The sequence below is a fragment of the Battus philenor genome, unplaced genomic scaffold, assembly GCF_028537555.1.
Source record: "Battus philenor isolate CCGP_79_NKW_IND1 unplaced genomic scaffold, ilBatPhil1.0.hap1 SCAF_14, whole genome shotgun sequence".
Lineage (NCBI taxonomy): Eukaryota > Metazoa > Arthropoda > Insecta > Lepidoptera > Papilionidae > Battus > Battus philenor.
Genome location: NW_027181676.1, coordinates 2,114,823 through 2,138,602, shown reverse-complemented (window position 1 = coordinate 2,138,602; position 23,780 = coordinate 2,114,823). Strand labels below are relative to the sequence as shown.

Below are 23,780 nucleotides of genomic sequence, written 5' to 3'. Positions count from 1 at the left end.
ATAAAATTCCACGTGATATCTTAGAAATAAATTTAAATTAAAAGTATATTTTTAAATAAATCATGTCATAGCATTCAATGGTTTTAGGTCATCGAAATGTGTCAGACTAATAATGTAGTAATAAGACAAATGATTTACCAGAAAAACCATTTTCAACTTTTCAGAAAAATGAAGTAGTCTTTAGAAAAAGTTAATTAATTTACGAAATTAAATTACGAAAAATTTAATGTACATTAATGTCAATATATTGAATATATAATATAACATTGAAGAGTTTCTAGCTGATAGAAATGTCTTGGTTAGTTGACATAGTTGATATTGTAATGTACACATTAAACTTTATAAAATTTAATTTAAAAAAAGCACTTGTTATGTTTCTGGTCGGTTCTTTTCAACTGATTATCATTCTGAGCCGGCGGTAGCTTACATAAGGACTAACAACAAAGACCCTTTAATAATTTTAAAAATAATTACTACTGTTACTAAGTGCTTGTAAATGCCTACTCGAATAAAGATAATTTGACTTTGGGAACTGAGATAACTCATCCCATTTCTTAAGAAACTAATCTACAAAAACGCGAGAGTAAATTAAAACTGTTTTTCTTATATAATCTGTGGAGCGCCGACTACGCGGGCTTTTTGGAATTCTCGTCCCGGTTTGATACATACTACGCTGTTGTTTTTATTTCTATTGTTACATGACGTAATTATTTTGAATTATTCTGTAATGGCGTTTTATCTTTGCTACTTATGGTTCCGTTTGATTCAATTAAATACATATTTTATCTATGATATACAGGATGGTCAGTTATAGGTGTAAAAGCTTTAAAGTCGTGAATGTATAGGTAATTTGCTGTCAATTAAATTCCGGTATACTCTATTCAAAATTGGATGGATTCAGTGATAATACATATTATAATAAGAAAAATCATTTTCAAAATTCGAATTACTAACTTCTACAATGAATATTTTTATCATATTTTCCTGCGGACTGAATTGCCGGAAATCACACGCCTTTCGCATTTCAATAAACAATATAAACTATTGTATCACATTTCAGAGAGATCATTTTTAAACGGTTTTATTTAGTTCGACCCGTACGAAATTTATTTGTTTATTTATTTGGGTCTTGAAATTTGGTACACACATTTAATTTACATGACAATACAATATAATAAAATCAATAACATTATAAATCTAAGATGGCCGCCGATACAAAATGGCGGATTACATATTTTTCCTTAACCCCCTCAATATGGGTATCAAATGAAAGGGCTACACTAGTAAAACACGATGATTATGTCAAAATTTAAAATTCAAAATGGACGCTGTTCCAATGTGGTGGACTAATACATATTTTTCCACAACAACCACAATATGGGTATCAAAAAACCGTTTAACTTAAAAGTTTTTTAAATGTATTTATATACAAAGTGATTGGAAATAGGTTCAAAAGCTTTACATTTTTTTGCTGACAAATAAGCTATGCATTCACAATTTTTTAGCTTTTACACGTATAACCAATCACCATGTATTACATAAGAGACAATATAATACGAAAACATTCTCTGAATACCGTAACACAGTTTAAACAAGCGCTTTACGTGTATCGTCAAATAGCAACTTATTTCATAGCGGTTAAACTCAATTTGTATTGTAATGTATTAATACAATGCTTATTAACGCAGATTATTACCAACATATTGTTATTTAGTTAAGATATTTGTGTTAATCCACAATTTTAAGTTGATTATTATCATTAATGGAATTAAGAGGCGTCGCTAACGAAACGTTCGAGATATTTACACGAATATTTAATTTAAGCCGCTCAGCGTTATCGGCCGACAATGTCTCTCGGTAAAAATGAAAATAAGAAAGGAGCGAAAGGAATTCGCGGCCAACATTGTCGCAGTCCCCCCCTCGCATGCCTACCTAAACGACCGACACACAGCCGTTTATTTTCACGAATAGCAACACCGATGCCTTAAATAATTATAGTTCCAACAAATTACGTTTAGTTATCGCTACTCTTTGTTCGAGAATCACAGTCTCGTTCTGTTTTTTGTTACGTAATGTTTGTCAATTTGACGTTTAAATGTTGCCATGTATAATTGCGTATAAACTGTCCGATTTTTTTTATTTTGTTAGGAATAAGAGGACACATTAGTAGATATATTAATAATTATGACAGAAGCGGACATATTAGTATTAATTCCAATTGATCTTTCAAAATAAATATATTAGCATTTAACATTTAACTTTGTCGCGTTACCACGGACTCATATTTTTGGCATTTTGGATCGCAACATGAATTTTGATGTCGAGTGGTCCGACCAACTCATGAGATACCGAATTCTGGGACTTTCGACGATCAAGACTTCATTCCTGGAAGATGGTTCCTGGTTTTGATTTTGAAATTAATGGTTTCGTTGGCGAAGAAAGCAGTTCATCGCATTTGCAATATTTCATACAGAATGCATTTACACCATCTCGATCGACTTTCTTTAAGGTCCTAGTTTTTGAACGGTACCTATTAAGGGTAATAATAGTGAACCCTTCACTGGTCATAATACAGATATTCCGAGCTACACATATACATATTACAATATACCTACAAAAATACAATGTGACAAATGTATGTGTCGGGTCAGATCGATTTAAATATTAAGAGGCCTGAAATGTAATGTCGTTTATGTCGACTTATTTTATAGAAAAATTGATTGATTTGTTACCGCTCCGGCATTGAATATTTGTATACTAGATGGCAAAAGGTTGTTGAAAACGAAGGTGAATATATTATTGATTAGAAATAAAGATTTGTTAAAAATGTAGTCGTGTGAATTTAACTTAAGAAAGCGACGTTACTTTCCGGTCTCCCTAATATTTATCCGGACTCAACGAGCGGGTACGGTTTGTATCACTACCCTCTGCAAACGACATATTATTATTGTATTTCTTCGAGAGCCTCTGCTTTTATGTTTAGTTCATCATCACCTTTTAAACCGTAGCACATCCATTGCTGGAAACAGATTTCAAATACGACCGGTTTGAAGCTTGCACGCAGCGCCATCCGATGACCTTAACTTAACTAAAATGCTTAATTCAGATCAGGCTTTCGTCATCATCATTATTGATGGAGACACAAAAGACTGACCCAGAAGCTGTTGGTTGGTATTATCGGATTGCTGCATAATTTTGTTATACCACGAACTCATGCATGAGCTTCATCGCGTACCATTAGGTGATGTGTGTTACCGGTGATGAATTACGGCGGTCTCCTACGCTACGGCAAGCTCACAGTCACTCAATTTAGATTTGTTTACTAAATTAAATAAGTAATGAAGGGGTCTACAGAGGAACTAAAGTGTCCGATATAGGCCAGCAAATTGGCAAGTAAATATGACTGTGGGTTTTGTGCAAAACAGATGGCCGTTAGAGCCTTAAAGGTTCTGGAGTTTAGATCGAGGACCCGCAACCCACAAGGTGTACAAACAGAATTGTCAATGTCAACACGCTACCAGCGTATCCTTTGTAAATATAGGGGAGGTCTATGTTCAACAGTATACGTCCTACTGCTGATGATGATAATTATGATGATGAAGATCCGGAAATCACCTCACCGAAGGAAAGTATCATAAATTTTAAGTAATATTTGACATTGTTCTTGACATTTTTAATTACTCGAAAGCGAATTTACAAAATTTCAAGAAATCCGATCTTTATTCGGAACCCCGCGGCGAGTAATCGATTCCTAACTGCAAGTGTAAGTAATCGATTTGTGCTTGTTAAAATAACTGCAAAACTTCCACATTAAATAAATATCCAATTAATAAGGTTCAATACGTTACATTCTTAATTGAATTAAAATTATCTCTCGCTCTTATTTATTATTTAGGTAAGTACGTAAAATGCTCTTTTTAAAAAAATCGGAAGAGGAACAGATAACATTTGATTTTTTTAATCTAGTTAAAATATTGTTTATCTACACAACAAGTTATTAAAAATTGTTAAATAATTACCGTGTAATCTTTTACCGAACTAGAGTTATATTGCTTTCATTTAAATTCTGTTACAATTTTATAACTAAATATAATAATATTTTAATTTGTAATTTTTGTTAGTGCTTAGTGTTTCCCAATGTGCCCCACAGGGGGAAATTTGATTGTTAGGGGGGACAATTCGAAAGAGGACTTTCGACTTTTGGTTTAAAATCAAAGATATATATGTTACATACGGGGCGTAAGTGTTTTCTAAAAGCTATGGTGGAGTAAGGCCCATAAAGTGTTGAAAAATATTAGCAATAATATTTTTGTTCTGTGGATGTCAGTGTGAAAAATCATAGCTATATTATCTATTAATAATTTAGGTTTAATGTGATTTGTACGTAGATTTGATTATCAATAAATAGTAAGAAACTAATTTAATTATGTATATTAAATAACTAAAATGTTTTATTTATGAGTCCGGGATAGAGGTTATACAGAAATTATTAATCGAACGCCCACAAGCAGGTCCCCGGTCCCGTGGAATCCGGGAACACGTTTTATGTCTTTATTCATTAAAATGGCGGTCTAATTAAAATTGCTCGGTCGTTTCGCGCCAATAAATCACGACTCGGGCGCGTGTTCGCGCGCTTTTTGCTCTTGTCCGCCATCTTGGTACACACTCGCGGCGGCTGACGGCAACACCTAGCGCGGACAAAGCGGCCGACGATTTGCGGTCGCACCACGCGAACACACGGACCGACAAACACTCTGCACAGTCGTAAGTAACTTCGCTATCGATATATGGCCGCGGGAGAGTATTGTTCGATCCCAGATCGCATCTTTTCCGTTAAATGCAACGCTCTTGGTCTTACACGTTGTCGACTTTAATGCAATTGACGAAATTATTGTTTTTTATAGCTTTAAGTTGTTGCCGTAAGAAGTTGACTCTAATTCTAGTTTCTATGGAATTTAGCTTTTCTAACTTTATCGTGATGTACACAAATATCAATTTAAATGATTTGATATTTATATTTTTATTAATTTCATGATACGGATATCTGGCTCTCATTTTTAAAGATCATTTTCTTATTGTTAGTGTCTGCATCATTTTTAAACTACAAAACGGGTACACTAGCAGATCTTTCTGGAAGCTTAAGTAGGTTCAATTGAGGCGTGGTAAATAACTACGACTGCTTGCAATTTAGAGAAGAATCTGGCTAGGATAAGTTTGCAGGCTCTGGTCTCACGGTCTGGCAAGTGAGTAGAATTTTCACCTACAAGATGGACAGACAACCGTGTTAAGGTCTTTGGAAGATACTGAATGCGGGATGCCCTACTGCTGAAATGGAGATAATGATGAAATAAATAACGTAAGCGAATACAAGCCGAAGTTCCTCCAGGATCTCTCGTCCATAGTCAATGTAAAGCGGTCTACACAAAGTGATTTTAGCGTTCTATCACTTCAAACATGGTGACACTAGCCTTTTTACTGAACCGTAACGAAAGGCTGAAATGCGCTTTAACATTTTACGTCACATACAAAACGTTAGGTACGTTTATGTGTTATGATTCTCATTGTTAATACTTTTATAACACCTAGCCAGTATTTATTTTAAGCAAAGCCTACAATCAGAAAAATGTTTTTTAATTCTTTCATTTTTTTTTACTATTATAACATGGTTGTTTACTAAGTAAGAAAGGGACCAATATTTAGCCACTTCCGCACATGTAGTGGTAGTCGTGCAACAAAGTGTACCGCCCGCCAGCCCGCTGACAAATGCGCATGCGGCAAACAATGCGAATTATACAACTGCCACCGTCAAATCACTCAACACGTGTTTCACCCCTTAACGGGGCATCTTCGGGAATTACGTTACACCGATTAGTGCCAAACACAGAGTGCACTTTGTTGCACGACTACCACTGCATGTGCGGAAGTGGCTAAATATTGGTCCCTTTCTTATTTAGGATGGACTTCCGCAAGGTAACGCCTGATTCCATTAAATATGGTTGTTTACGCATTTATATATATATATATATATATATATATATATATATATATATATATATATATATTATAATCTATATTCGGTAGTCCGTTGAGGCTTTAAGGTTCTATCAAAGCTCAATATCTAGCAGAGTTCACTAAACTTTTCTGTGTCGTAGACCCCTTGTCATGTTTTTCCGTGTTGGGTAGACCCCCTACTTACCTGATATTGATTTCTTGTAAATTTCTAACTGTAGTGAAGTTTAGTGTTAACAACTTAAAGTAAAAACACATGTTAATTTATACATTTATTAATTGAATTTTAATTTAAAACTACTTAAAATTAAATTTTGTATCTGTTATGTAAAATATACGTATCATTAAATAAACATAAAATAAACTATAAATAAAATAACATAAGGAATAAGTCAATATTTTTAGTGAGAAGGATGAACCTGATGTTTTAATAATAAATTATCAACATTTGGCGTCAATTTTGTAAGGGTTAATCTTAAATCTCCTCGGCTAATGATGTCCAGTCTGTTCCTTTTTTCGTTAAGAGATTGGTAACAGCGCAGAACCCTTTCCACTAGGTATGACGATGGAAAGGAAATTAAAAATTTCCTCGCTTTATTCCATAATACGGAATAAGCAACGGGTATGTTGATTTTGAGCCAGAAATCCGTTTTTAAACTGAATCTTAAGTTCTTCGTTTGTACTAAGTTCAGTCAGTTCCTCTTGTATTATGACATTCGTTTCTTCTATGTCACCATATGGATTAATTATCCACGGTGGTATTACCATAGTCAAAATATCCTCAAACCTAGATTTAAAATCTGAATAGAGGGCATTTAAATGTTGAACGTAGGTTGAAACGTCGTTTTCCTGGCAGCTTGTCTGTGACAAATTGGGGAACTGTAAACATTCACTCCGTCCAATATTTTGCTTCATTATTTAAACTCTGGCAAGAAACGCTGATAAGATGGACTTTGTTTAAATCAAATTAAAACTGTCGCCTTGTAATTGCAAATTAACCATTAATTAATATTAAATTTTGTAAACAAATTTGTTAAATATGCGATGTCTGTTTTCCTCTTCATTAAATTTTCTTTTAAAATTTTATCTTTAGTATCCAAAAATTCTAAAATAGTCTTAAAAAGTGCAAAAAATCTTGTCAAACATAAGCCTTTCGACAGCCAGCGTACTTCCAGTGTTAAGGAGTAATTGATGAAACTGTTCGTCATTTTCTTCACAAAACTGCGCAAATAACCACGTATTCAACGCGTTGCTTCGAATTCGGTTAACTGCATCAATGACTAAATGAAGTGATTCATGCAATCTAACACTCAAATTTTCAGCAACTAAATGTTGTCGATGGATGACATAATGTATTGCTAAGACCCTTGACACATTTGTTTTAAATAGCTTATAAATCCACGATAACGTCCAACCATGGCAGGTGCTCCATCTGTAGCTAAGCAATCCTTCAAAACATGAAATATTGATTCACCTTTAGTGTCGGTTATCAAAGTTCTTGCGAAGAGCAGTTCTTCGTAGATTTCTTGATTCATAATAAAACGAACATATGCCAATAATAATGATGCATTATCAGGTAAAGTTGACTCGTCCAGTTGTATAGAGAAATGGGTCGTTTGCAAATAATTACATAAGAAGATTTCAATATCAGAACTCATTTCATCATTACATCTTTCAACAGTATTGTTGCTTAAGGGAATCCTTTTAATGATATCAGATGCAGGTTTGTGTAAAACAGTTTTTAAAACCTCTTCAACGGCTGGCAAAATTATCTTCTCTACGATAGTATGCGGTTTGCCGGATTTTGCTATAAGTAACGAGATATTGTAAGACGCCCGCAAACCATCATCATTTCTTTGTGACGTCGAAGCGAACAATCTGTCCAGTGTAGGTCTCTTCTGTAGTTTATCTTTGAGTGTTTGAAAGTATTTAAAATCTTTCTCTGTTTTATCAGTGTGGCATCTTTTCAGATGATCTTGCAGTTTAGATGGTTTCAAAGCGTCATTGCTCAAAACTTTGTTGCATAAAAGGCACTTAGGCAATTGTTTGTCCGGCAATGATGGAATGAAGCCAAATTTCAAATAATCAACACTGTACTGTCTACATTTCTTTTTAGATTCGGACATGGCATCAGTCATCTGTGGGCAAAATTACATTATTTAAATAAGACAGAAAATCCAGCAGCTGTATATTAAAAATATTTTTTGATTTTTCCGAAAACATTCCATAATTCGAACATCTTCTTGCAACAATTAGCTCGAATTACGGAGATTGTACTGTAATTATAATACCGATTGCTAAACTTTCAAAAAGAAACTATTGAGGAGTACTCGTGTAATTTTGCATGATTGAATTTTAAACTACTAATAACTAAAGTCATGATTGGCGTAATTTATTTATCTTTGCTTAATAAAAAATAATGTACTTACTTTTCTTCAGCACTCTCAAACAAAATAACACTGACTCACTATAACTTGTGTGATATACTATATGTTTATATATTTTTAAAATATTTTCTTAGTACTTTCCTTTTCAAGATTCAGGAAACTAATAAACGTATTTGTCCCACATTCGTATTTATAGAGTGACGAATTGAACAAGTCAGTGCAAGGTAGCGAAGCTCTGAGACTGCGACTCTCAGGTTTTTACAAGTTTAAAATGTATTGCGACCACAAAGCGAATATCAACATCTTACAACTTACACAATTTTATAAACACATATAATTTTTTTTTACTTCATAGGTACTTTTATAAATAATGTAAATGTTTTGATATTATAAGATAGTATGATGTAAGTAAATAGGAACTATCAGTGTATGTGTTGAGATCCACCATCGTGGACCCCCATTTTCATTTCATGGACCCCCAAATTTTTTTTCGCTGACGTAGACCCCTTGTAGGTTGTCAAGGATCCCTAAGGGTCGATATAGACCACTTTGGAAATCACTTGAAAATGAGAAATAGGAGTATATGTTTAAAAGTTTTTTGTGGACAACGGCTAAATGCTTTATCTTAATTTTAAGTAAACGCAGTAAGGTACAGTCAGTACTAGTCGATTGTAAGAATGATCGGGAATATAAGAGAAACCAGTATACTTCATTCATTTTTACACGCGTTCAATACTCATCACCATATCGAAAAGGGTGTATCATTAAATATTAATTATCCAATGGTTATCTGATGGGAGCTCCAACAATAAACACAGCGACCGGTGACGCAAAACATTACAATATAATATAAAGTCAGCCATATTTTTTGAATAAATATTCGTCGGTTCAACGAACCGGATGTCCATTGGCTATGGCAGCGACTTCAGCTGCGATTTGAATTAAGAATAACTCAGACAATCGATTGATTAAAACGTTGCATGAATTACAACTTCCGGTTAACGTTTGTTTTGATTGCCAAAATGGCGGTATCGCTAGTTCATTAGATTTATTGAAGCTGGATGCAGAGAGATTTGGTTAACAAAGACAAGGTTCATAGCATGTGTCCATAAAAAAGTGTATTAAAAATTGCAAATGATAATAAAATACGTTAAAGAATTGCTAGACTAACAGTGGACAAAGACTTGAGTTCGTAAGTCGCAGGTTCGCTTTCCAGGCTACGATCTTATTAATTATATAGGATTGCCACTGCTTATAAAGAAGTAAAAAAAGGACAAATATATAGCTACTTCCGCTATATATTAGTAGTATACATAGCGGAAGTAGCTGTATATTAGTCCTTTTCTTACTTAGGATGGACTTCCGCAAAGTAACGCCTGAATCTATTAGATGCTTATAAAGAGGTTTCCAGAGCAGCGTCCTCAGCTTACCACACTGTGATCGCCAACCCGCTTGCAAAGCGTGGATATTACGGTATATGCCCCATAGATATCTTTGAGGGCAGCCTGTACCTTGCAGTGTGCGTCTAAAGACTGAAATGCTATCATACAACTAAAACTGTCCGAGTTTTTTTTGGACTCTTCTAAGATTAGGGCTCTTAGAAACTTTGTTTCTTTAACTAAGATACTATCAGGGGAGTTCAATTTGGTTGTAGTTCCTATCAAGTAGGGCTTTTCTGGTATATTTTTATTACATACACAAGTGACCATTGTTAATAATTTATTGGATGTAATATAAATAAATAAATGAGTAGGTCTTTTTCTTATCTCTGTTCAGGATTTTACGTAACATATATTATAAACACATAAACATAAATTCTGAAATTATTACCGATACCCTATCTCTCCCAAACTTAATTTGTCAAAAAATTTACAGCATACGTACATTCATCCACATACAATAACATGTACTCTGAATTAGTGATTTGTAAAGTACTTAATACTGTTATTTATACGAAAAGCCTTAACTATTTTGGTCCCACTTGAAGAGAAGTTACTTTATTGTCAATGTATTGAAAAAAAAAATTCTGGAATATCTTCCAGTTCCTATAAGGATTTATTTTTGAAAAAATAGATAAGATTATTTACTCTGCTTAGCTTTATTTTAATGCATAGGCCGGAAAACACGATTAAATTTTTTTTGTGACCAGGCAAAATTTTTGATTTGGTACAGTGCCATCTATATTGCCAACAATTAAAATGTTCTTTGATCAATAATTGTTTTATACACTAGTCAAGAGATGTCGCCAGCTGTCACAAATTTATTTAAAGCAGACCTAATTAGAAAATCCTGTCTATTTACGTAGCTGAATGTTTATTTCTTGAGTGTTGGCACAAAAGGAAAATCGTTATAGCAAAATATTTTTGTTCTAGCTCGAACGGTCGGCTCCATTAAACACAGATAATATCTTTACAGAGTAAAGTGTTGTCTGTAAATATTTTGCAGATGAAAAAGATAATTTCACAAATTCGTTGCAAAGTCAGTCTGTTTTCCCGTTATATTTCATTCCTAGAATAGTTTTAAGTGCAAGTTCTAGTTGAACTGCAACATAATTTTTTATTCAACACACTACTGCTGAAATCGTTTTAAGAATAATATCTATATAAAAACTAAAAGAATGATAAAAGAACAGTTTAATTATTTGTCGTCCCATAGAATAAAAAATGAGGCTTTTAAATCTAACAACAAAATGATTCAAAACTGTATAAAATTCTTTTGCTTTTTTAAATATAGTTTAACAAAAATACGCATAAATAAATCTTAAACCACTAGATAAAAAATAATAATAACATAAATTTTTTTTAGGACGTATCACAATATCCTCTCAATTCAAATCGTGACTGCAGGCAGATCGCATATTATTAATTCAAAATTATTGGCATTGTTATAACATTCATAAAAAATATGTTGACACTAGTTGAAAAAACTACCAAGTCTTATCTCTTTCATTGAATTTCTAATGACATTCAAAATTAGTAACATCGTACAATTCTCAAATATAATTTAAAATAATATATTTTTATCTATTTTTATGTTAAGTTTCCTTGTTTAATCAATTTATTAAAATCGATATTTCATATTAGATTAACTAATAACTATTTCTTAGTATCCTAACTTGTAATTTTGTTTGTATACTCAGCTTGTTGATTCCGGATACGGAGTTCTGAATTAGATGAAGCTAGCGGCACGAACGTGAACCGAAACCAGTGCGTGTACAGTACCAGAGGATGTTAAATACATAAACATATTGTAATCCACTATTTACACGATTATAAGACCATTAATAAATTTTTATAACATTTTAATGATTCTGATTTTATAGCATGAATAAATAAAGTGTAAAATAATATTTCTTTTTATTTACGGACCATTAAATTTGTAACTTTACACAATACATTTTAAATATATTTTCATTCAAAGGCCTCGTTCAATCCCTATCATGGGTGGACAAGGTTTATATTTACATTGTAATTTTTCACAGATTTCTAATTAATTTACAAATTTATCTTTTATTCTTATAATGTCTTTTATTCATTCCTTTAATTTCGTTCACAATATCTTCCATTCCTTTCCATACATCGCTTCACTACCTTCACCTTCTCTCCAGAGTTCAACAATTTATGTTTATTTTTTATTTTAAAAACTAACTTTAACAACTCATTTACTCCTAATTCTTATTTTATTGTTATTTATACCGCACTTAATTTACTTGTCATGATTCTTATTATTTTTATATTTGTTTACTGCGTTTTATTGTTTTAACTATTACCTTTTTTTAAAACTCCAGAAAGGTCTAGGGACAATTATCTTTACTCACAAGTGAGGCGATGTTCTCCACCTCTACTGTCTCTGGTATTCTAAACTATGTTATAGTCAATAGTCATTCTTCATCAGTATACTTATGTCAAATTTGTTTACATGACTGTTTTTTTTCTTCTTTTTGTTTTCTATCTTATCATATTTACTTTTTCATTAAGGTAACATGAACCCTCATAAATTTATTTCATATCCCAAATGGCTAACTCGTAAAATCATATCTGGCATTAAATTCACTGTCATACTTTGTACTATTATCTTTTCAGTTATGACTCGTCCAGTGCTGTATATATGCTTTTTCATTGATTTCCAAAACTCTGATACATGTATTGAGAATATATTTATTTAGGGAATAAATAAGTAAATTGTAGGGACCACAATGTATCAAGAACAGAAATAAAAAAAAAACCGTGCGGAGTTGAATGAACTGTGACTAAATGCAATAAAGCGTTCTGTAAATGGAAAAGCGGGTGCCCGCTCCAGTGGGCGGCGTGCGTTGAGAAATCTAGCAGTTTTTCGCTAATAACCACATAAATCGAACATAAAACTCTATTAATTCCTCTCTGTATATACCTCGTCGTCCCACGTTGTTAATCCTACCTTTACTTGCATCAAGAATTTCGTTAGAAAAAAATCACTTTGTAGTTTTATCAGCCCCGTCAAGAAAGTTGTAGACTAATATAACATAATATCAACACAAACAAACCCTATATCAGTGACGACGATTGTAACACAGAAGTCATTTTGGTGGCACGCATTTTTAAAGACACAAATGTCATTATTTTATTAATAATGATATAATTACTTAAATAATAGTAAATAGTTTAATTATAAAACAAATTTTTACGTTACTTAAATTATGTATTGCGTAACTAATATCTATATTAAAAACAACATACAGGCTCGTCCACATGAATAAAAGATTTAAAAGGGTCAATGCACATTTGCAGTCAAAATTTTTAAAGCTTTTTCACCTATTTAAAGTAACCGCTCAGAAAAATTATATATTATTTTTTCTAGTGGAATGCGACAAGCTATTAACTTCCGGCAGTACCATATTTTTCAATAGGCTGTACCATTAATTTTACAGCAAATGATCAATACATTCACTTTAATGAAGCTCAAACAGCTGAAAGCAGTCAATCTGTATAAGTTCTTTTTATATTAAATGTAATGACATAGTAAATATGTGTTGTTTCATGTCAATTTAACAAATAAATATCTTATAATACGTAAATTACAAATATTATTCATATTTTAGCATCTATTTCAGTAACGTATACAAGACACGATTTATTTTAGAATTTTTTCTAAATTTTTAAAAATATTGACACTTTATGCACAAAACATTCGCCATTACTGCTATAGGTAAAATGCATGACTGACAGCGTGTCGTTTTTATAAATTAACTAGATGGCGCCACTTGGAGCAATCAGTTCCTGAACAATGTAATATAACAATAATTTTTTTATTATTAGTCATTATTTTAAAACCAAAACAGAGTGGAATATTTACGTTAATCCAATAACATGTATTAAACATATATACTAAGTTCTTATTTGTATTTATTTACACATAATTTTATAATAAATGTTTCATAGTTTCTTGTCATCGATAAAATATTCATCATCTTTCATCTTTTGACGTAACTTGCTATTCTTTGCCAAATATTCTAAGCCGCCATTTTAAATATCTTTTTGATATTGTCTACATTTGGTTATTATTCCTAAATAGGAATACGAAATAATTGTAAAACCTTTTCATCATTTGACGATTAACCACATATACAGTCATACTTTTAATGCTATTACACCTAAAACCAATCACTCTGTATACCAAACATTAACTATGATAAATTGTTGATAGATTATTATTGTCATGCAGTTATACGAATTACTACAGATTATTAATTACATCTTTAATATTGTTATGTATTATTGCCCGAATATAAAGAAAACTTTGAAGCTAAGGTTTTTAAAATAGTAACATTGAAACATTCCGTTGCAAATTTTTAAAAACCGATCGAGTACTTAATATTCCTTTTAAAATACTAATAAATAAAACTGATCGTGTAGAGATATTTGCTGTCAAATAATGTATGGTGCACTATATCCAAAAAATCAGTCGATTCAGAAATAATAAATAACCTAATAATAATATAGTAAGAAAAAGCGTTTTCAAAATTCGAATTACTATATGTCAAAATTATTTATTGTGTCCCTACAAACTGTATTGCCAGAAGTTACTAGCCTGTGTCATTTTAATAGGAGAAAAGAGAGAGTGATCATTTTATTTAGTTCGACTAGAAATAAGTGAAAAAAATCATTAAGGCTTTAAAGCTGTTTGTTAACACATGTATCGACATGTATGACAAATAAATTCACTCCTTTAAAGGTTTTATTCATAAAAATCAAGATGCAAGTTGTCACAAATAACGATAGTAGTTTATCGCAAAAAAATTAAATTAAAAGGCAAGCGGACCGTGAAATTTACTAATTTAACATCTGTAACCCTTCTATAAACGACGGTGGCGCTTTTTTGCGAACTATTTTTAAAATTATTGCTCCAACTCTTATCGACCATGTTAAAAGCATCTAAAGCACTCTAGAAATATATATATATACTAGCTGATCCCGCAAACGTTGTTTTGCAAAAAAAAATTGATATTTTAATTTACAAATAAAAAATAAAGGTTGATCGTAGAGGGGTGAAAATTTATGGTTGTATGTATTCTTGTATGCTGTATCATAAAAAAATAAAAACAAAAAGTTTCGTTAAAAAAATAATTTTTTTTTTAAGTGTGAACAACCTTTATCACTTAGGGGTATAGAAAATAGATAGTAGCCGATTCTCAGATCTACTGAATACGCATATTAAATTTGGTAAAAATCAGTCAAGCCGTTTCAGAGTAGTTCAAGTTCGAACACCGTGACACGAAAATTTTATATATTAGATAATTATATATAATTAATGCGTTCTGATAAGGCTCAAGGTCACTAACAGAGAAATGGAGGGCTATGCTCGGAGATCGAATCAAAAATGAAGTGATCCACAGACGAACTAAGACTACCGACGTACCGAGTGACGACCACGTGTCGATAGACACGGTGTAGTTAGGTTCTTCACTAAGTTGATCGACGGTATAGTTAAAATCGTAGCGATCGTTAGGAAAGGTCTATGCTATGAAGAATTGATTTATAAATGATTCTATGTTCTGTAATTACAAAACACTATGATAATGTCATGTGTCATGATTTAAATGTCATGGTGTCATAAAGATGACAGAAGACTATTCTACGCCGTGAAAAATATAATAAAAATAACTGGTTTCAACCCCTTTCTTTATTGTCTACCTACCTCACATATTCACATATATATTTATCTATGTATATATATTTTTTAATTGAAAATATTAATTACTAGTATTTATATAATTTATATTATATTTTTCCTCGTTAATTAAACTTCAAGATTTAAAATCTTTTTTCGTTCTAGTTCGTAATCAAAAAGGTTTTTATATTCGAACATATGGTAAGGGTGTACTAATTCACAATATTTGATTTATGATCATAAACCGGCACTCGGTGTTGATTTTCGGCACACCCTATATACATTGAAACCATGCAGTATAGTACTGAGATTTGTGATCGTAGGTCGCGGGTTCAGTTCCCGGGGTACAATCTTACATAATTCACACTTTGTGCATTAATTACATAAAATTGCTCATATGTTTTAAGACGATGAGCAGCAGCTTCCTCTGCGTACCATAATACCACACTTCGATCGCTAACCAGTCTGTCATTTTGGCGATTATAGTATTCCCTCCCCCCATAGTTACCTTTACCGGACGCCTATGCCATGTAATGAACAACTATGGAATGAAGCAATCACTATATGGAATAATTGTTTACAGGTGTAAAAACTTCAATAGGTAAATGTACCATACATTCGTCGGCAAAAATCTTTATAAAGCTTTAACATATATTACCAATATAATCCTGTTCGCTTTTAAAAAGAAAGTTATTTTAATGTGTTTTTTAATCCGAAACGTCAATGACTTTTTGCTGTATAAAGTCTACAGGTAATATAGTAAACAATTATTAATTTTAATATGTTTTAATACGAACTGTGAAAACGCTTTGTGTTTCTTTATTATTTATTTGATCACCTTTATTAAAAAAAAATTTAAAGGGGGTCTCTAGCTCGTGTAGCGCCCGTGTGCAACGGAACACTCTCGCCCCCTCCCCGCGGCTATAACTATTAACTTTGCCGTCGTAAGAAGAAAGTTTCTTCATATTCCAACAAGCTATTTTATAAGTAGCAGCTTGCACTGTGGTATTAGTTACGGCCTTTCTTCTTATGACGGCAGAATAACACTCATTGTTTTTATGCTTGTAACACATCTCTGTTGCGAAACTAAGTGGCGAATCGCGATAGATTTTAAGACGATGCTCTTAGCTGTCTCAGGGACCGCGGTGGCGCCCCCTGAGACGCCTTGCACTATAGGTTAAGTCGCCCCTGGGCGGTCTCAATGTCTTTAGGCATTGTCTACCGATGAACTTAAGATGGTGCAGAAACCTAAGTAGTCAGGTGACCGAATGTTTTTATATTGTCACTTGGTTATACAAACACATTGTATTTATATAAATACTATAGTTGTTATAATTATATTAATAGTTACATTATTGTTATGTTATCAATTCTTTCTGAAGCCATCGTTCTTTGAATAGGGCGTTCTGTTAACTTCAAATTAGCTATACTTTCTAGTCTAGCCTTTAAATCTACAACTGTATATATACACAAGTATTAGCCTGATATAAGTTCTATTGTTTCTGAAGATGTTAATGCTGTTAGCCCTAAGGCTTTTACAGCTTCATCGGTACAGAGTTCAGGGAGCGGAAGGGTCCGTGAACTAGATTTAAACTAGAAACTAAAAGCTGGGGAGCCGCCTACGAGTTGCACGTGGACGCTCGCACGTTGTTAAGGCTCTTCGCGGTAGAGCTTTGACGGGGTGTGTTGCTGGAGTGTGCTTGCGGGTTGGAACGGCAGCGTGGATCACAGGCGAGTCGAAGAGGGATCCGGATCTAACCACGGTTCGCCCACGCTGTTCGCGGTTATGGAGCGGGCGGCCGCTCACTAAAAACAAGTGTTGTGGCATATATAAGTTCTTAGTATCTTTCTGGGAACATATATTATTAAGTCAAAAACTCGGTACGGGATGCCACAGTGTTGCTACAAAAACACGTTCCATTGGTTTCTTGGAAATGGAATTGTTAAGAAGCTTAGGGATTCAAGATTCTGAAGACTACAGTCACAAGATGGTCTAACGGCCACGTTTAGGTCTGAAGACGCTGGAGCCAGGCTGTTTTCAACTGGAATTTTTAGGTAATCTGTGTGGGATGCATATGTCCAGCTATGGATGTCTTTCGGCTGCAATAATGACAATGAGGTCTGTATTAGCTGTTAGATTTTACAATTTATTGCAATTCACTCTCGATTCTCTTTTGGTAATTCTTAAAAATTTGCAGAGACACCTTGGAACATTTCAGAACATATCAGAGTACCTCAATAATAATTGCCGGCTCATCGGTTTTTTATAGGATACACTTTGGAGAGTGCTCGAAGGCTCTTTTTGAACTGTTTGAGCCATCTTCATTCCTTTATCAGACCATTAGGCGCATCCATACGTTATTGACATACGCAAAATTCGAACTAAACGGTTTGACTGCTCGTTTGGTGAGAGTCGCCAAGATTTGGAACGCCCTGTCTGGATCTGTTTTTCCTGGTGAGTTGAAGCTTTTAAGAGTAGAGTGAACAAATTTCTTTTGAATAAGCGTGTACCACTTTCGTCTTGATCTAAATTTTCCATAAGGTGAGATGGAAGACAAACGCCTATACCTTTACAGCTATAAAAAAAAACTAAAATAGACCATGGCCAGGGGAACCGAGACTTCCTTGGCACATATGACACAGGAACATGACACAACTTCGTTGATGAACTTTGTGGTCCGTTTTATACAAATCAAAATCGACTAACGTATTCAGGGCTATACTATACATTCGTAAGCATAAGTTTGTGAATGTGTGTCTACGAAATGTAACTGTTTTAAAGCGAGCTTTAAATATTTAATTCTATGGCTACAAAATAATAAATATGACTACTGTTAAAAGGAGTGCAGTTGTACAATAACCTGCGCAATGATTTGAAGAAATGTGAAGATAATCTAATATATAAAAACAAACATACAAAAACATGTGATCATGCTTTAGTTTATAATTTCATTTTTAGTAACTGTTTTTATAATCATAAATATATTTAACCCAAAGCTTTATTCGCGATTTTCTGTTTCTAACGAACAAAGCTGGAACGTTTTTTAATGCATGTTTTCTATATCTTCGATTTTGTTCTTTCCATTTAAACAATCATATATATTTATCTCAAAACATCGTTAACGACATATGTCTAATAGTATGTGTATTGGCAGAGATATATTTGAATTTTATATTTAATTTTTTCCTTATATCTTCACTTGGTTACTTGTCAAATCACTTATAATATTACCTTCACTACTTTATTTCAGGGATATTAGAACTCCTATTTTTTACGGTTAACAGTTTATCTAACATTAAATACACATAACAATATCTAACTTTAGTTACACGTGTTCGGGAAGAATATCCGTAATGAGTATGTCTCTATGTTCCTGGAAGTCTCATTATGACATAAGCACGAAGTAATATATTGATACATTTGTTTTTAAAATTATTATTATTAAGTATACAGGCTTTGATTATCGCGATCCGACTAACTCTTCGATAGCTACGGTGGACACTCCATGGAGTGATAAGGCTCAAGGGACTTCACACGGAAGAGCCAGGCCTATATCATACTATACTATATCATATCACTACTACGCAAAGCATTGGCTTTGGGTGTTATGGAAGATACTACAGCAACGCTTCTATTTAGCAGGTACGGAGCTGGTGTCTCCTGTGTCCTCGTTTCCGACGAAGCCGGTTGGTAATCGAATGGAAATGATGTTATAGGTTTTAAAATAATGTTAGAAAATTTAATTGTAAACATTTTTATGGCAAATAAAACTAATGAGCTGTGAAAATAGTTTCGTTTAGTACTTGTACGAATCTTGAATGTATTTTTTTATCTAATGTGTTTAGGTTCGCAGTTGCCGGGCGATGCGAGCTGCGCCGCCGGCGGCCGCGTCGCCGCTCGCTTGCTGGTGCGTAGGTACCGCGATCACTGACGTGACAAAGTTTTTAATTATTAGACGTGAAAATCGCCAGCTGCGAGTAGGAGGGATTTCAGCGGCCCCCGTTTGACCGTCATTGCCGTATTTGGCGCGGCTCGCGTCTAAATATGGCCGGCGGCCGGCCCACCGGCGCGCTAGCCTCGCTTCCGACTCTATTATTTCTATTTACGAAATAAACTCAAAATAAAATCTCTATTTTAACACGGATTTCGGGCATCTCGGCGCTCGGGTCCACATCTCTGCAACGATGTGTCGGGTTACGGGCGCCGCGGCCGCCATCCCGTTCGGCGGATGCGCCTAAGCCTCGCGCGCGAGTGGGACGGATAGAGGTCGAGGCGCGCGGGACGCAACCGCGCGAAGTCAGTCGCGGTCCGAGCGGCCGAGTCGTCAGTCCCGCCCTCGGTTCTTTCGCGTTTTCGGTCAGTCTCCGTTCGACGTTCGAACGGTGAGGTGTGTATAGCGCGTGTGCGCACGGTTACTGTGGCGTACTGCGAGGTTATAATGGACGCGCCCGGCGGAGCGCGGGAGCCCCGCTTCGGGTCGCCGTACGGTATGGGACTCCTCGGGGACGTCGGAGACATGTACGGTGCGGGCAGGCCGCCCAGCGCGCTCGGCGGAGCCCTGCGCCCGGGGATGCAGCCCTGCCCGGTGCCGCGCGCCGGAGTCAAGCGCCCGTCGGACCAGTGCTACGACGACAGGCCGTCGCAGAGTCTCGGTCTTGAGCACTGCCCCATGCCTGACATCGCAGACGATGGTTACGCTTCTCTCCAACCCAAGAAGTCTCCACCGTCCAATGGCAAGAAGACCAAAGGGCGCGTAAAGATTAAAATGGAGTACATAGATAATAAACTACGGCGGTACACAACATTTTCCAAGCGGAAGACGGGCATCATGAAGAAGGTGGGTCGCTGGCCACTTTTGGCAATATTCCATAACATGACCATCTGGGCAGTGTGACGGAGCTATACTAAGTGTTTACCACACATGAGGCAGCCTCATTGAGTGAATTGTGGCCGTTGGCTAAATTAATGTGACTTGAGTAAATTTAATTAAGCTATACTATCAAATTTGTACAACAATATAACTGAAAAGAAGCTTATATTAAACAATATGTGTCCCTAAACAATAATATTTTCAATAATATTTATATGTTTGTGCTGTATTTTTCTTGTAATAATTAAAATTAAGTTCAGATGTTTGTGACATCACATGTTCCCATTAGGTTCTTAATAAAGAATACAGCAAAATAAAAGGCACCAAATAAAATTCAAACAAGATTGAAATTTAGAGAGACTCAAAGTACTGACTGATTTAAAAACATTTAATAACTCAGTTTATTTTAAACAAATTGAAGATGTAGCTTGTGAAACATGTATTCCAAATATTGGATATGTAAAATATATGAAACAGAAAATATTTTGATAACATCAGTTATATATCTTAGTACAAAAATAAGATAAAGTTGCATATTAATTTGTTGATAGTATAGCAAAATTTGTTGTCATTTGAGGTTATGACAGGCCCACAATATGTGATGGAATATTGCTTAAAAGTGTCGAAATGTTTAGTTTTTTTACTCTATATACAAATTTTCGTCGAGGAATCGAAGAAAACTAGTGATATTTACGAAAATACGGTGTTTTTGTGAGCATTTGTGGCTAAAGTTTTGACAGATGTCAGCTGATATTACGATATTTAACTGTAAGTATATCGTAGTTAACTTATATTTAATTGTGTGCGATTCAATTTAAAGTAAATAATAATGTGGTCGGAACTATTTTAATGGGCTCGTGTCGAAATAATATATTATTAAATTTTGCTATTAAAAGATTGGCATCTGTCAGAATTAGTGTCGTAATTGCTCGATAGATGGCGACCCTTATCGCACGGATAGTACCGAAAGGTTTTAAATTTAAATTTATTAGTAAATCATATATGATTCCTTACGATATTCTAATACTCGATTTAGACCTTTCATATTACTTTAAAAAATTTAAAACATCTTCCCGTGAACGTTAAATATCTTGTGTTTTTTTATCGTATTTTATGATTACTCTTTAAACTAAGATATCCAAGATATAGATATTATTTTTGAAAAATATTTGTTTATAGGAACGGTAACTTAATAATAAATAAATTTTCAATTCAATATAGAAAGTTTAATGCTATCGTAGAAACACTACCAAATAAATTACAGATAATATATAAGTATGCGTTTATCGTGCTAGAAATGTCGCGAATATAAAACAATATAAAGAAACGCTAAGACGTAATTCCTGTAATATACAGGTTTTACTTTTTAAATATGTATAAAGTGCCTTGACATGAAACGTAATATTCATTTAAACGGCATAAAAGTAAGTGCAGGGCTGCGTAATTTGCGTAAATTATAAACTGCGATGATAAAGCCTCGTGTGCGTGCCTGGTTTTTTAATTGCTTCTTCTTACGTGCATTAACGTAAGATATACACCTCTGCAGAATCCTTTATATTTACACGAACACTTTGACAACATATATTTTACCTAGATATAAATTAGAAAAGTTCTAAACAGAACACAAAGAAATAAAAATAAAACTCGTAACGGCTGAGTTTCGTCTTTTAAAAGTTAGTAATGTTTTTGGGTCTCCGAGTACGCATATAAAATTAAGTTTAAAAAAGTAGAGACCTCTTTTTTAGTTTTATGTCTAAAATTAAGAGTAAATTATATGTTTAAAAGATCGAAATAATTATAATTTGAATGACTCATTTAAAGAGTTGATATTATAATGTATAAATCAATATTTGTTAAATTTTATTTAAATAAGTTGCTATATTTATTTGAGTTTTTGACTGGCCTCTCAGCGAATCGGTATTTTGAGCTGGAGGGAATTTCCTTAATTACACTGAATTTTATATACAGTAAAAAATGATTAACGATTCAAAAGTGCTGGTAAATACTAGAAAAAGGATATTCTGAATTTGAAAAAGAGGTCCCCTCTCCCAAGCTCTTATGTAGTCATGACTGCCTGGTGACATATTCCGATGGAATAAATAATGAACCGGCACGAGCCGAGGATCTTTTGGAAAGTACTTTTTTAATGTGAAAAGTTCTAAGCTAAATATCCAGGGTCCGCGATGTCAGTATCGGTAATATTAAAAAAAATTGTCTATGAAAATGAAAATGATTTATTTATCTAAAATTACACATTGTGTCAGAAGTGTTTAAATATATAAACACAAATATTATATTGAAAACAGATTGTTGTGTCCAAAGTGGGTGTTCAATTATGTAGATTTTTGGCTCACGATTTCACCGATTTTATGATGTTTTTTCTTCACCATTGACTAGTTTTTTTTATATATAAAACTAATATAAAGATCTCATCTGATATATTAGTAATAATTAACAATTCCTAATACTAATAAAAATTAATAGACAAATGATAAATAAAAGAAATAAAAATATACTCGCAATGACTTAATTTCGTCTTAAAAAAATTAACAAATCTTTCATGGAACTGTGTGTACGCATATATAATAGTTTCACAACATATCTTAGATAAACCCTTTCATAGTGTTGTGACCGTTATTATTATTCTAGAAGATGCTAAAATGCTGCATAAAATTATACAGAGAAATCGTATGCAGTAAGTCCGCGATAAAATCTTGAACTATAGACAAGTTATTCTCCTACATTGTTTCAGATGTTTATGTATAAGTAAAAACACCACAGAACGTTACATTTTTTATCTAGTAAACTCGCAATTAAGTTTTTAGAGCGTTTGCATTGTAACCTTGTTCCAATAATATAAGATTAAGAAATATACCTACTATAAATTGTTTTAAAATTAATCCCGTTAGGTGTTCTCAAAGAAAACGTAAGAATTTTTTGAAGGCAGTAATATTTTAAATTGTGTTTAACAATTGTTCGAAATTTAAAATATCATTTACACATAGTTCGATAATATGGAACGCTCTAGAATGAAATAGAATACGAGATATATGTAACTGGTTGTAGGTGTAAGATTTGGATGAAATGGTCATTCTGAAATATTTTTTATAGGAATCGTCGTTTCAGGCCATAAACGCTCACTGTAAGGCATAGGTCTCTCCATAGATATCTTTAGATATACGATAATCGCCATGTTTGGCTAGCTTGGCGATCGCAGTGTGGTATTATGATACGTTGAGGATGCTGCTGTACTTCCTCTGGAAACTTGGTTGTGACAATCAAGTAAGAGTAAGTGTGAATCGAACCCACGACGTACGATTACAATTCCCAGTCCTCTACCGCCATGCTACCATTGCCCTCTATAGTA

At 33.6% G+C, this 23,780-nt stretch overlaps 1 protein-coding gene across 1 annotated transcript in view; it reads left to right on the top strand.

The window, feature by feature from the left end:
• The first annotated feature begins 19,865 nt into the window (after window positions 1-19,865).
• The window catches only part of bs (blistered), a 335,491-nt gene continuing 331,576 nt past the window's right edge, over window positions 19,866-23,780 (top strand). The window contains exon 1 of the mRNA XM_068777733.1: window positions 19,866-20,380. Within this exon, the coding sequence (XP_068633834.1) occupies window positions 19,982-20,380 (399 nt within the window). The 5' untranslated portion in view covers window positions 19,866-19,981. The remainder of the gene's footprint in view (window positions 20,381-23,780) is intronic.